The 14,008-nt window shown below is 49.3% G+C and overlaps 1 protein-coding gene across 1 annotated transcript; it reads left to right on the top strand.

The window, feature by feature from the left end:
* Positions 1 to 5,887: 5,887 nt before the first annotated feature.
* LOC123052401 (heat stress transcription factor A-3) lies at positions 5,888 to 8,999 on the top strand. The gene is made up of 2 exons (XM_044475549.1): positions 5,888 to 6,672; positions 7,682 to 8,999. The coding sequence occupies exons 1-2, from the start codon at positions 6,256 to 6,258 to the stop codon at positions 8,762 to 8,764; spliced, it is 1,500 nt and encodes a 499-aa protein (XP_044331484.1). The 5' UTR covers positions 5,888 to 6,255; the 3' UTR covers positions 8,765 to 8,999.
* The last annotated feature ends 5,009 nt before the right edge of the window (positions 9,000 to 14,008 follow it).

Below are 14,008 nucleotides of genomic sequence, written 5' to 3' on the forward strand. Positions count from 1 at the left end.
CCGTTCATCAAATGACAACACGTCTCTATGGTCAGGAAACTTAAGCATCTTTGATTAACGAGCTAGTCAGGTAGAGGCATACTAGGGACACTCTCTTTTGTCTATGTATTCAAACATGTATCAAGTTTCCGGTTAATACAATTCTAGCAAGAATAATAAACATTTATCATGATATAAGGAAATATAAATAACAACTTTATTACTGCCTCTAGGGAATATTTCCTTCACCAAGCAACCCCGAAAAGCCCCTATTTGCATTGATGGCCAACAACCGGGTTGTATCTGCATCATTTGGCTCTCTCATGTACTCCGGGCTAAACACTGCTACCACAGCCTTGCAAAATCTGTTCATGGATTCAAGGCAGGTGGAGTCACTCATGTGGACATACTCAGTAACAAGATCACCGAGTATTTCGTATGTAAGCATCCGAATAACTGTAGTGCATTTTGTTGGGAAACGTAGCATGCAATTTCAAAAAAATCCTACGCTCAAGCAAGATCTATCTAGGAGATGCATAGCAATGAGGGGGGAAGAGTGTGTCCACGTACCCTCGTAGACCGAAAGCATAAGTGTTTGACAACGCGGTTGATGTAGTCGAACTTCTTCTAGCTCCGACCGATCAAGTACGAACGTACGACACCTCTGAGTTCTGCACATGTTCAGCGCGATGACGTCCCTCGTCCTCCTGATTCAGCAAGGTGTCGAGGAAGTAGATGAGTTCCATCAGCACGATGGCTTGGTGACGATGATGGTGATGTGATCCGCGCAGGGCTTCGCCTAAGCACTATGAAGATATGACCAGAGGCGTAAAATGTGGAGGGGGGCGCCGCACACGGCTAGGAATAGATGTTGTTTGTTCTAGCGGTGCCCCCTCCCTCACATATATATAGGTTGGAGGGGAGGAGAGGCAGCCAAGGGGGTGCCCCAAGTAGGAGGAATCCTACTTGGGGTCCTCCCCAATTTGGCCTCCCCCCTTTCCATGTATGTATGAAGGGGAAGGAAAGGGGGGGCTGAGGGAAGGAAGTGGGAATCCTAATTCACACTTTCCTTTCCCTTCTCCCCTTTCCTTATCCTCCTCCTATGGCCTTATAGGGCGCACCAGCCCCTTGTGGATGGTGTGTTCCTTCACAAGGACCATATGGCCCATAGGATTGTTGGGGGTACCCGAAACACCTTCCGGTGACCCGATAAGTACCGGATACCCTCCGGAACACTTCCGGTGTCCGAATACCAACGTACTATATATCAATCTTTACCTCTCGACCATTTCGAGACTCCTCTTCATGTCTGTGATCTCATCTGGGACTCCGAACAACACTCGGTCACCAAATCACATAACTCATATAATACAAAATCATCATCAAACATTAAGCGTGCAGACCCTATGGGTTCGAGAACTATGTAGACATTACCGAGACACCTCTCCGATCAATAACCAATAGCGGAACCTGGATGCTCATATTGGCTCCTACATATTCTACGAACATCTTTATCGGTCGAACCGTAATGACAACATACACGTTATTCCCTTTGTCACCGGTATGTTACTTGCCCGAGATTCGATCGTCGGTATCTTCATACCTAGTTCAATCTCGTTACCGGCAAGTCTCTTTACTCGTTCCGTAATACATCATCCCGCAACTAACTCATTAGTCACTTTGCTTGCAAGGCTTCTTATGATGTGTATTACCGAGAGGGCCCAGAGATACCTCTCCGATACTCGGAGTGACAAATCCTAATCTCGATCTATGCCAACCCAACAAACACCTTCGGAGATACCTGTAGAGCATCTTTATAATCACCCAGTTACGTTGTGACGTTTGATAGCACACAATGTATTCCTCCGGTATCCGGGAGTTGCATAATCTCATAGTCAAAGGAATATGTATATGACATGAAGAAATCAATAGCAATAAAACTGAATGATCAATATGCTAAGCTAACGGATGGGTCATGTCCATCACATCATTCTCCTAATGATGTGATCCCGTTCATCAAATTACAACACATGTCTATGGTCAGGAAACTTAACCACCTTTGATTAACGAGCTAGTCAAGTAGAGGCATACTAGGGACACTTTGTTTTGTCTATGTATTCACACATGTACTAAGTTTCCGGTTAATCCAATTCTAGCATGAATAATAAACATTTATCATGATATAAGGAAATATAAAATAACAACTTTATTATTGCCTCTAGGGCATATTTCCTTCACATTTCTGATAAGAAGTCAACCTTTCCCAGGGCATCCTCCTTGCATATGAAATAATCATTATACGTCGTCACCCCATCCCGGATACAATTGAATACATGCCTAGCCATGCGGAAGCGACTCCGGAAGAGCTTGGATTTGAACAATGGGGACGCTCACTGAATATAGTCTTCCCAGAGTAGGCAATGGTCGTTCTCTCTATTGCGATTCCACGCCGGAGCACGGCCCGAGATCAATCCCGTAAACCTCAGGCGCTCCTAGCTATGTGGTCAGTGACAACCAAAGTAGCAACCACAAACTCCTCATCACCCAATGACGAATTGTCCAAATCACAAATAAAGTTTTTGAAAAAAAACTCGTCTACACTATCCATTTGTACCTTGCGGATGAAACATCGAACACCTTGCAGGCGTTGTGGAAGAAGCCAGCCGGTGAAGAGCCACATGCCTCACCCACTCCAGGTAGCAGGCCTGCTGATGTGGAGGCGACCATGGACTGAGGACGCTGGGCTTGGAGCTCCCAGCAGCGTCGGAGGCGAGGGTGTGACTTGGCCGTGGAGGTGCTATGATGGCGGCGAAAACAAGCCTCAAACACCGACAAGAGCGGCCAACAGGTGCGAGGTGCAGCTAGGGGGATGTGTGTGGGTGCGAGCAGCCTGTTGAGCGTCCAACTGGTCGGTGCCGGTGAGGGCGGGGTGGCGGGGGTGTGTCGCCTATGTATGAGGATGGGGAAGAAATGCTGAAGTGCCGCTGCATGGCGAGCCAAGGACATGGGCGGGCATCTTGAGCATCCATGCCTTGTCCGCGACGACGCAAACCCATCCCAAATTTGGGACGGGAATGAGTCGCGGGCGAACAAAAAGCAAACGCTTCTTTTTTTGCATCGGCGCATTAGGCCGTGATTTGTTTCTATTTCAACCCAAATGGACCCAAACGGACGCGCGTGGACAGAATGCGTCGGTGATTTGGAGTTGCTCCAAGTCCTCATACCAATGCCTATTTTTATTATAAGTGTTTCTAGTGTCAACTTGATTTTGATCTGGTCAAAAGATGGAATTTAGTTCTCTTGCAAAAAAATTGTTAGAAACCCTTGACATTAAGGGTACCGTCCCCTCGTGGGTTTGATAACTCAGGGTCACCTTTAGGGGAAAAGGCGAGAATCCTTTCTGCTCCTTTATCGGATCACTAAAGGGACTAATCAGGTGGGGGGTCACCCATGGCCGCCTCAAAGCATCTACAGGCTACATCCGGGCTTCCCAACCCCCTCCCCTATACGTCCGGGCAGATGGCGCGTTCACTGACCGATCAAACACACCTGACCCAGACATGCTCCTCATACCGGCCCCATATGCCCGGGCTGACCGGAACCCCTCATATCCAGCCCAAATCTGGGGCGGATATGGGAAAGTCCAGACGCGCCCGGGCGCGTCAGCCACTTCGGATTCGGCCCACACTGGCCGACCCCGACCACACATATATTCGCCATCATCTGCATCCCAGACTAAACCCTAGCCAGTCCACTCCTCTTCACCCCACTCCGACCCCAAGCTCCCCTCCGATGATCTCCGGCCTTCTCCGGCATGGTGGGCAGCAGACCCGACTCCGACCACTCCCAATCTGTGGACTAGGGCGCCATCATCCCATGCGGGGATGAGGAGGATATGGCCGTCTACCGCTCGTGGGAGGAGTGCGCCCTGACTGAGGTTGGATTCTATCCGGCGGCAATCCTTTGCGTCGGCGCAAACGACGCTTGGATTCGTCGGAGCTGAAGGCTCTAGGTCCGTCTGCCGCCCCTTCTCAGGTGTTGAAGAGTATGATTGTTACAAAGACTGTTGTGCCCCCCGTGCAAAGCAGAGGATGCGGAAGGCCGAGGCCCATTGATGAAGTCCTGGACTAAGGGGTCCTCGGGCCGCCGGTCTATCTTTTGTGTGCCGGAGAGGTGGGCCGCCCTGTGATTATTATTGGAAGGTCGAGCTATAAGGCGACTTCGTGTGCTAGAAGGAAACCTCCGAAGCCTTCGTGTGTCCTCCAAGTCGACATGACGTATGCACGTTTATCCCCTGATAGTAACCGACAATGTGTAACCCTAGGTACCCCTGGTGTCCATATATAAACCAGAGGGTTTAGTCCATAGAGGCTGGAAGAAGAACCATCATCCTACTTACCTAGGGTTTAGTTCATCTGATCTCGTGGTAGATCGACTCTGTAACCATCATATGCACATCAATACAATCAAGCAGGACGTAGGGTTTTACCTCTTCGAGAGGGCCCGAACCTGGGTAAATATTGTCCTTGTGTTTCCTGTTCCCATTGATGCAAGATCAACAGCTCGGGACCCCCTACCCGAGATCCGCCGGTTTTGACACCGACACCCGTCTCACTGCCGACATGGTAGAGGCGAAGGCGACGGATGCGGCATCATGCGCTATCTTGCACGAGGAAGCCGTCAGTGCCTGCATCCTCTAGAAGCGACAGAGGAGGAACAAGCGCGCCCTCGCTCGAGCGCAAAGCTGAGCGGCTCGTTGCCATCGCCAGACTGCCCCCCCCCCCCCCCAAGAGAAGGAGGACAATGATGAGCCGGACAGCTCCAGCAATGAACAGATCCGACTTGATCCATTTTGCGTGTTTGAGCGCTACATTCGCGCCAACGACGCCAAGGGCGCCGACAAGGACAGGGTCAGACGTGGATGATCTTTATCCATATCTTACTATGCATGTAGAACATGGCAATTTTTGGTTGTTCGATGGCATGCATTGATGTAGTAGCCGTGGATGATTGTAGAGTTAGTTTATGATGCATGTGGTTGTATGGATTTAGGGTTTGCTAAATGAGATATCCGGTTGTGAAATCGAAGATTTGAGAGGTGACCGGTGACTGTCTGCGGACGCGCCCGACGCATCCGTGGACGTTTGACGGGCGCGATTAGCTATATATGGTTGTAGACGGAGCGATACATTTCGCCACTTGCCAGTTACATTCGCGCCAAATATTCCCCCTGCTTTTCTTAAAGATTGTACAATAACAAATGCTCACATACATTCATGAGCACTTACTCTTAGGCACACACGCACATCCTATCTTTATGCGCGTCTCTGAGATACTAAGCCGACATAACATTTTGAAATTGACGAAGTCATCATAAATACGTCGTAGTTGATGAAACACATGCTCCCAGTACACGAACATCGCAGAAAAAATACAAGCATGAGTGTTATGTTAAAAACTTAAACCCTGATGCGCTCGTTCCACCACAAGAAAACCTAAACATCTTACGAGTTACGCACGGTTCGCTCCCCTAGCGTTTTTCATGTCGTAAAATCAACCGAACTCTTTCCAATCTTACCGAATAGAGGGGAAGGCGCATGCGTGTTCTAGAAAAAGTAACCAATACCGCTAAACACTTGTTTCCCTCGGCGGGTGCCTGCGTGGGGACGGTAGATACCGCACGCGCGCCGTCGCGCTACGCCCGTACCCGTTTCCTTCCGCTGCTCCTCAGTTTTGTTTTTGTTTTTTGTTTTTGAGAAAGAGCTCCTCAGATCATCAACCTGAATCGACCGAGCATCCGCACACAGCCCGCTCTCGCGGCATCAGACCAGCTCATCGGCCCGCCCACTCCACCACGTCACTCCCACTCCACCACGTGACGGGAGAAGAGAGGTAAAATATCTCCTGCTTTCTTCGCCACCAAGAAAAAAGCCCGCGCCTTGTCTGGCCTCTGCTGGCTGCACTTTCCTTTCCTTTCCACCCCCGGAATCGCAGATATTTCCGGCACCGCCTTGCCCTGCGTGGGCCAGAGCCGCCGCGATCCGCCCCGCCGCCAAGTGTCCCCGCGCCTGCCGACTGCGGCCAGGAGCGGCGGTCAAACGTCACGCAGGGGCACGGCACGCCCTATCCGCTTCTGCAACTGCAGCTGCAACGCGGCGTGCCCGTCGCCGTCAACAGTATGTCGGTTTCACCCGGACCGAAGCCTATAAACGCCGCGCCGCGCCGCTTCGCCCCGCCCCGCACCGCCCATTCCGGCCACCCGCGAGCGCGCGGCGCATGGACCACACGCACACCGGCATCAACACCACGCCCGCCGCAGTCACCGCCTCCGCCTCCATGGACGCCGCGCTGCTGCTCGAGCCCAAGCTCGAGATGATGCAGCAGCAGCAGCCCTCGCCTGCGGGCCACTACGCCGCGCTGGACCACCACCTGATCCCGCCGCCGCCCGCGCTGGTGGTGCCCTGCGAGCCGCCGCGGCCCCTGGAGGCGCTGCTGCAGGGGCCGCAGCTGCCGCCGTTCCTGTCCAAGACGTACGACCTCGTCAGCGAGCCGCAGCTGGACGGCGTCATCTCCTGGGGCCCCGCCGGCAACAGCTTCGTTGTGTGGAACCCTTCCACCTTCGCCCGCGACGTGCTCCCGCACAACTTCAAGCACAACAACTTCTCCAGCTTCGTCAGGCAGCTCAACACTTATGTGCGTATCATATCACTGCCCAGTCCTCTGTTTTTCCTTTCCTTTGCAATCCGTCGCTGGATTATTCATGCCGCCGTCCTCTGCTCGGGAGATGCTCTGTTTCCGTTAGGTATCTGGCACTCTGTTTCGGATGCTCTGTTTTCTTTTTGTTCCTTCTGGTTTCTGCTGCTGTACTCTGCCCAAATCTGCTGTGTATATATTCTTTGTACTACTTCCCTTGCTTATTTTGTGAGCGGAGTTGTGGTCTGTAATGCCAATTTGGCGTTTCTTTTGCGAGCGGAATTGTGGTCTGTAATGCCAATTTGGCCTTTCCCCAAAGAACTGGATTATCTTGATCACTGAAATAATCCTGATTCCTGAGGAGTTGATCCTGTGATGGCAAGCTTAACCATTTGCTGGGATGCGACGCTGCTCGCGCTCAAAGGTAAGCTTCGCAATCCAAATGTGTATACGCATCTGTATTTGCCCATACTGCAAATTCCTTCTCTCCAAATAGAAAAATAAACGCGGCAGCATATTTTGTTGGTTTTCTGCTGCTCTGCGTGGCCATGCATTCTTCTCTACTCCTCAGCCTGCCTCCTTCGCAGGTTTGGCCTGGTGCAGCTTTACCCCTTCTAATTTATCATTTCTTCATATTGACATATTTCTGAGACTTTAGCACTGTGTATTTCAAATTATAAATACCATAGTGCATCTACTGCAGATTTCTTCTAAGATAACTGGAGAAATTCTTTGGTGGGTAACACTGTTCAGTTTGCTTCCTGTGGGATTGGAAGGGGGGTGATGTTGTCAGTATGGAGCAATTTGGTTCAGTCTTTATTCAGTTATAGGTGGCAACTACTGGTATCTTAATAGGTTTTAGTATACGAGTGACACTAAAAATACCACTGAGCTTGGCATTTTGACTGAGTTTATGATTCTACTGTTGTGAAGAATTATGATGTGTATTCAGTTTCACCTTCTTGCCCTGGTCATTGTTAGTTTGTAACATCTTTCTCATATTCATCAGGGTTTTCGCAAGGTTCATGCTGATAGATGGGAGTTTGCTCACGAGGGATTTCTGCGGGGCAGCAAACATTTATTGAAGACGATTGTCAGGCGCCGGTCCTCGCCGACGCAACAAAGCAGCCTCCAGCCTGGTTCATCTATCTTCAGGAAGATACAGTCAGGTTCTTCTGGTGAGTCCACTGTGGACCCTGAGCTGCGCTCCCTGAGAAGAGAGAAGAACGCGCTGCTACAGGAGGTGGCCAGGCTGAAGGAGGAGCACAATCAGACGATCGAGCATATGAACGCGCTGAACCAGAGGCTGGAGACCGCGGAGGACCGGCAGAAGCAGGTGGTCTCCTTCTTGGCCAAGCTCCTTCAGAACCCGGATTTTCTGAGGCAGCTCAAGATGCACAGGGAGAGGAGGGATGGGATCGATTCCGCCAGAGTGAAGAGGAAGTTCCTGAAGCATGTACCGCATGGCAGCAGAGACTCGGGCGACTCCAGCTCGCCGCGCACCGCAGAGAGTACATGTTCCCCTGCACATCCAGTCGCGCACGACGCCATTGCAGACCTACAGAGTTTTCTCCTGGAAGACACGGACCTTAGTGATGGCATGATGCCGGGTAACTTTGGCCTGGACGGAGTCGAAGCATCAGAGGACATCGGGGCTTTGGTTCAGGTATTTGACCAGCAAGATCCCGGAACCGGGGCTGAGCTGCTTGGAATTCCTCCAGTTTCTGGCGCTGCTCATTGCCAAGACCTCACAGTTGGCAGGTCCAAGGGGAAGAATGTCATGTGTCCAGGAGGAACGGATGGCACGTCGTCTCAAGCCGACTGCCTCGTGCCATTACCGGGCAACGTGGGCAAACTGATGGATGCAGATGGTGAGCAAATTTGGGGCGCCGATACCTTTTTTCAAAGTTCTTGCAGCGGCACCAGTCAACAAACCTATGTTAGTGATCCCTATCTAATAGCGATTCCCGACAAGCATGAGAAATTCTGGGAAGTCGATTTTGAGGCACTGGATGATGGAGATCTGCACCTGGACAAGTGCGTTATCGGTGACCCTGCTCTTGAGCAACACAGGGGAAACATGAAGCCATAGATCAATTGCGAAGCGGGGGAGTAGTAGGTCTGATGCTCGATCCACCTATCTTAATAACCATACTTAGCTGTGAGAAGTGCCATAGTTATTTGATATTTAGGAGGCTAGTGAACTCCTGGATGTGCTCACTATGGCACTAAGAATTAGTAGTAGTGGTGGTACTAGTACTAGCGGTTTGTTTTTGTTTTCCATTCATTCACCCTACTGTTTTTGAATGGAAAATATTATCATGTCATTTGCTTTGTTTTTGTTTTCCATTCATTCACCTACCGTTTTTGAATGGAAAAATATCATTGTGCAATTTGCTCGGAGCAAGTGCTCCGGCCAATCCTCGTGTTTCCCAACTATTGGTGTGCCACTAGAAGCGAGTAAATAGCATAAAGCTACTACTTTACGGGTTAGGGTTTCAAAAAACTATCAAATTTATTTTTTCGCTGATAACTACCAAGTCAGGGGTCGGCTGTTTCAAAAAACACAAAACGCCCGGTGCTTTGCAATTGATCATGATTATGACAGTTGGGACCCACATGTAAGAAAACTGATAGAGTGGACCGTTAAGTTGCACGTTATGACAAATGGGACCCATGTGTCAGCCTCACAAAAATCCCCAATACAAAAAAAACAAAATCCCCAAACTCGTTCCTGTCTTCTTCCTTCGATCTGTTCTTCCTTCGATCAGATCGGGACGCACAGAGGATCCCACCCTCCCGATGCAGTTGCCCGTCGCTAGCCTACGGCGCGCCGCCGCGCCTGGGAGTCGTCGGATCTGCTCTGGCCCTTCGCCCTGCGCCTCCCCGCCGTTCCTCCCCTCGACGGGATACCAACGCCGCCGTCCGCCTGCCTCGACCCGATGGAATCGAGCGGCATCAACTGCTGCGCCCCTGCATCAAAGCTTGCCGGAAACAGGTCGCTGACCGCTGGCCTCTCCCCTCCATCCTCCCTCGTTCTACAACGGGAGGAGCCGACTAGGTGGCGGGTGGAGGCGCTCCGGCGTCGGGCGGAGCCCTCCTTGTGAGCCGAAGGAGGGGTTGGCGAGGGAGCTCAGCCTCCACCTCCTGGTGCCCCAACCTCCGGCGTGCTCTCCCAGGTGCGTGGACGAGGGCGCCGGCAGCAAGCGGCTCGATGTCGATGCGGGGCAAGGGTCAATGCGGCGATGCGAAGCAGTTGCCGGCGACGTGCGACGACGCCGAGGAGACGGGAGTTCCAGTGGTGGCGCGGCAGTTCGTGCGGCGGCCCGTCCCGGGTCTGACCTGGCTTGGCATGCGGCAGGTGGTGGAGGTGCGGTGGTGGAGGTGGTGGAGAAGGGAGAGAAGAAAAAATAAGAGGAAGAAGAGAGAACTTACATGTGGGTCCCACATGTAAGTTAACGGTCAAACAAACAGAATATTTAGGAGTGGGTCCAACCTGTCAGAAAACGGCTTAAATCGCTAACAATGAGCGTTTTGTGTTTTTTGAAACAGCCGACCCTTGATTTGGTAGTTATCAGCGAAAAAATAAATTTGGTAGTTTTTTGGAACCCTAACCTGTAAAGTAGTAGCTTTATGCTATTTACTCCACTAGAAGCATACCCGCACTTTGCCGATCCATGTAAGTTTTTGGCATGATCCATGTAAGTTCTTGGCATTGATGTGGGCTAATCAGGAATTGTAATGCTGGCTGAATTCACAAGTCCAAAAATAAGGAAACAGAAACTCACAAGCAGCCATTAAGCAATTTGAACACATATCACTGCTTAAGGGTCCATATTCTAGACATGAGAGTAGTATGGATATGGAATTGTTCATGCATGGGGTTATACAGTTGTTGCCACAGTATTGACTGTTTTACATGGCACGCTACAACATTTAAAGATGAAATAAACTTTTTTTAGAAAAAAAGGGCTTCTGTCCCGGTTTCATTTTCATAAAACGAGACCAAGCGACAGAAGTATCACCTCCAGACAGTTTCAACAGGCTACTCGCCAAACAGGAAAGAAAACCGGCCAGAATGGCGAGCATACCACTCCACTTGACCAAAGGGTCTAAGACCGAAAGATAAGAGGACTATGGAGATATCCAGCTACGAAGGCACATGAACACCCAGGGCGCCTAGCCCATCCGCTATTCCACCCAAGTCCTGAATGATCTTCAATGCGTACTGCAGCAGCGTCTCTTACTACTTCAGCCTGGTTCTAGCCATAGTAGTGGGGCAGGCCTTCTTTTAGCAGCCCAAAGAGAAGTTGTGATCACTTCCACGCGCCCTCTTGTGTCACTCGTGCACAGAATTTTCTACTGCAAGCAAGCCACCGTATACAGATCCCAAACCGCTACTGTAGTGGGGCAGGCCTTCTTTTAGCAGCCCAAAGAGAAGTTGTGATCACTTCCACGCGCCCTCTTGTGTCGCTCGTACACAGGATTTTCTACTGCGAGCAAGCCACCGTATACTGCGAGCAAGCCACCATATACAGATCCACAATATAAACATTGTATTCATTAGCAATGATATACAGATCCCAGAATTGGGAGGCTAAGCTACAATTACCAAACCAATGATCTTCCCATAATTTAACTCTCCTCCTATTCCCAACTTTCCACTAGAACCCAACCTTAGCAGCCCACATCACTCCTTTTCAGAAAGGAGAAGAGTTGGTATCCCGGCGGGAGAGGATATTAGGTCTATTGGTACTATACTTGGCATCAACGATCTGCTTCCAAATCTTCCCATCCCCTAATTTGTACTCCCTCCGTCCCATAATGTAAGACGCTTTTTGACGCTAATCTAGTGTCAAAAGGCGTCTTACATTATGGGACGAAGGGAGTACTTGTTAATCCAACAAGCTAGGAGGCTGAGATTCATGTCAACAATATTAGTGATGCCCAATCCCTCACTCTTTTTTCTGGGTGACCAAATTCCAATGAGCAAGGTGATACTTGTGATGCCCTTCATAGTTATCTCAAAAGCAGTGAGCCATTTGAGAGTTAATCAGACATCCCACTTAGGGAATTTGATCATACCCATTAAGTAAGAGGGGATGCTAGCTAAACAAGACTGAACCGGGATCAACTTACTATCATACCCAACTAACCTCCCCCTCCACCCAGGTGCTCTCTTGAGAATCTTATCCACTACAGGTTGAAGATCCTCTTTTCTAAGCTTGGAGTGATGAAGAGGGAAACCTAAATATTGATCCCAAGCCACAATATAAACTCCGTGCCACATGGTAGGATTTCTCCTCATCAACATTTATAGCTACTAGATCACATTTATGAAAATTAATTCTCATACCAGATATCTGCTCAAAACAGGACAAGATCCACTTTATGTTTTTGGCAGAATCTAGGCTATTATCCAGGAAGAGCAAGGTATCATATGCATATTACGGACTAACCACACCAAAAGGGGAAACACCTTTCATCATACCTGAAATTAAACCATTTTAGCAACTTTATTAAGCATCTTGCTAAAAACATCTGCAACCAGGTTAAAGAGCAAAGGAGAACTAAGGTCCCCTTGTCTCACGCCTTTGGAGGTCTCAAATAAATGGCTATTCACATCATTAATTCTGGCCCCTACAGAACCTTTGTGGAGCAAGGATTCAACCTTCTTCATCCACTTAGGGCTAAAGCCTCTATGATGCATCATCTTGAGGAGGAATTCTTTACTGACTCTCTCATACGCTTTCTCATAGTCAAGCTTAACAAAACCCTCATTTTTGTTGATCACAACATCATGAATAATCTTATGTGCTGTGAATACAGTCTCTGCTATAAACCTTCCCTTGATGAAAGCAGTGTGATTCTGAGATATGAGGTCATTACAAACCTCACCCAGTTGGTTAGTAAGACATTTGGCAAAAAAACTACAGTTAGTTAAAGCAATAGGCCTAAACTTCCGGATGATATTAGCATCAGCCTCCTTAGGAATAAGGGTTAGGAGAGAGAAGTTTAATCTAAAAAGATTTAGATCATCTCTATTCCAAGCATCAGTCAATAGCATGAGGTCATCTTTAACTAGGAGCCAAAAATGCTGGTGAAAGAGGAAAGGGAAGCCATTAGGGCCTAGTGCTCCCTCGGCATAGGAACCAAACACAACAACTTTAACACCTTCCTCTTTAATATCAGCGTCTAGTATAAGATTATGCTCAGGAGATACTTTCTCAGATTCCTCCTAGAAGCCATTATCCGGAAAGATATCCAAAGTATCTGCCTTACTAAATAGATTTTTTAGTAATAGTCAACAACCTCCTTAATGATGTCCTTGGTTTCCTCCACAGGTCTGTGACGACCTTGATTCAATCGTACACTAATCATACACGCAAATGTGTACGATCAAGGTCAAGGACTCACGGGAAGATATCACAACACAACTCTAGACACAAATTAAAATAATACAAGCTTTATATTACAATCCAGGGGCCTCGAGGGCTCTAATACATAAGCTCGAATACACAACAGTCAACGGAAGCAACAATATCTGAGTACAGACATGAGTTACACAAGTTTGCCTTAAGAAGGCTAGCACAAAAACAACAACGATCGGAAAGGCAAGGCCTCCTGCCTGGGAGCCTCCTAACTACTCCTGGTCGTCGGCGGTCTCCACGTAGTAGTAGGCATCGACGGTGGCATCTGGCTCTTGGGCTCTGACATCTGGTTGCATCAACCGGAAAGAAGAAGAAAGGGGGAAAAGGAGGAGCAAAGCAACCGTGAGTACTCATCCAAAGTACTCGCAAGCAAGGATCTACACTACATATGCATCGGTATCAATGAAATGGGCTGTATCTGTGGACTGGACTGCAGAATGCCAGAAGAGAAGGGGAAAGCCTAGCCTATCGAAGACTAGCATCTTCAAGCATCTCCAAGCATCTTGCAGCATTCACAAGAGTACAGAATAGCATAAAGTAAAGTAGTAGTAGTGTTATCAACCTCGACCAGAGATCCTTTCTCGACTCCCTGCGAGAAAGCAATCCCAGAGCCATACTATCCAGTTATCACATCAAGTATCCAGTTCTAGTTGTATCGATCGGGATACAACTCCAAGTGTCCGTTACCGTAGGACAGGCTATCGATAGATGTTTTCTTCCCTACAGGGGTGCACCAACTTACCCACCACGCTCGATTAACTCCGGCCGGACACACCTTCCTGGGTCATGCCCGGCCTCAGCCAAACAATACGCCGCAACCCGACCTAGGCTTAATAGAGAGGTCAGCACACCGGACTAAACCTATGCCCCCAGGGGTCATGGGTCATCGCCCCGAGAACTCCTGC

This window comes from Triticum aestivum, chromosome 2D, assembly GCF_018294505.1.
Source record: "Triticum aestivum cultivar Chinese Spring chromosome 2D, IWGSC CS RefSeq v2.1, whole genome shotgun sequence".
NCBI lineage: Eukaryota > Viridiplantae > Streptophyta > Magnoliopsida > Poales > Poaceae > Triticum > Triticum aestivum.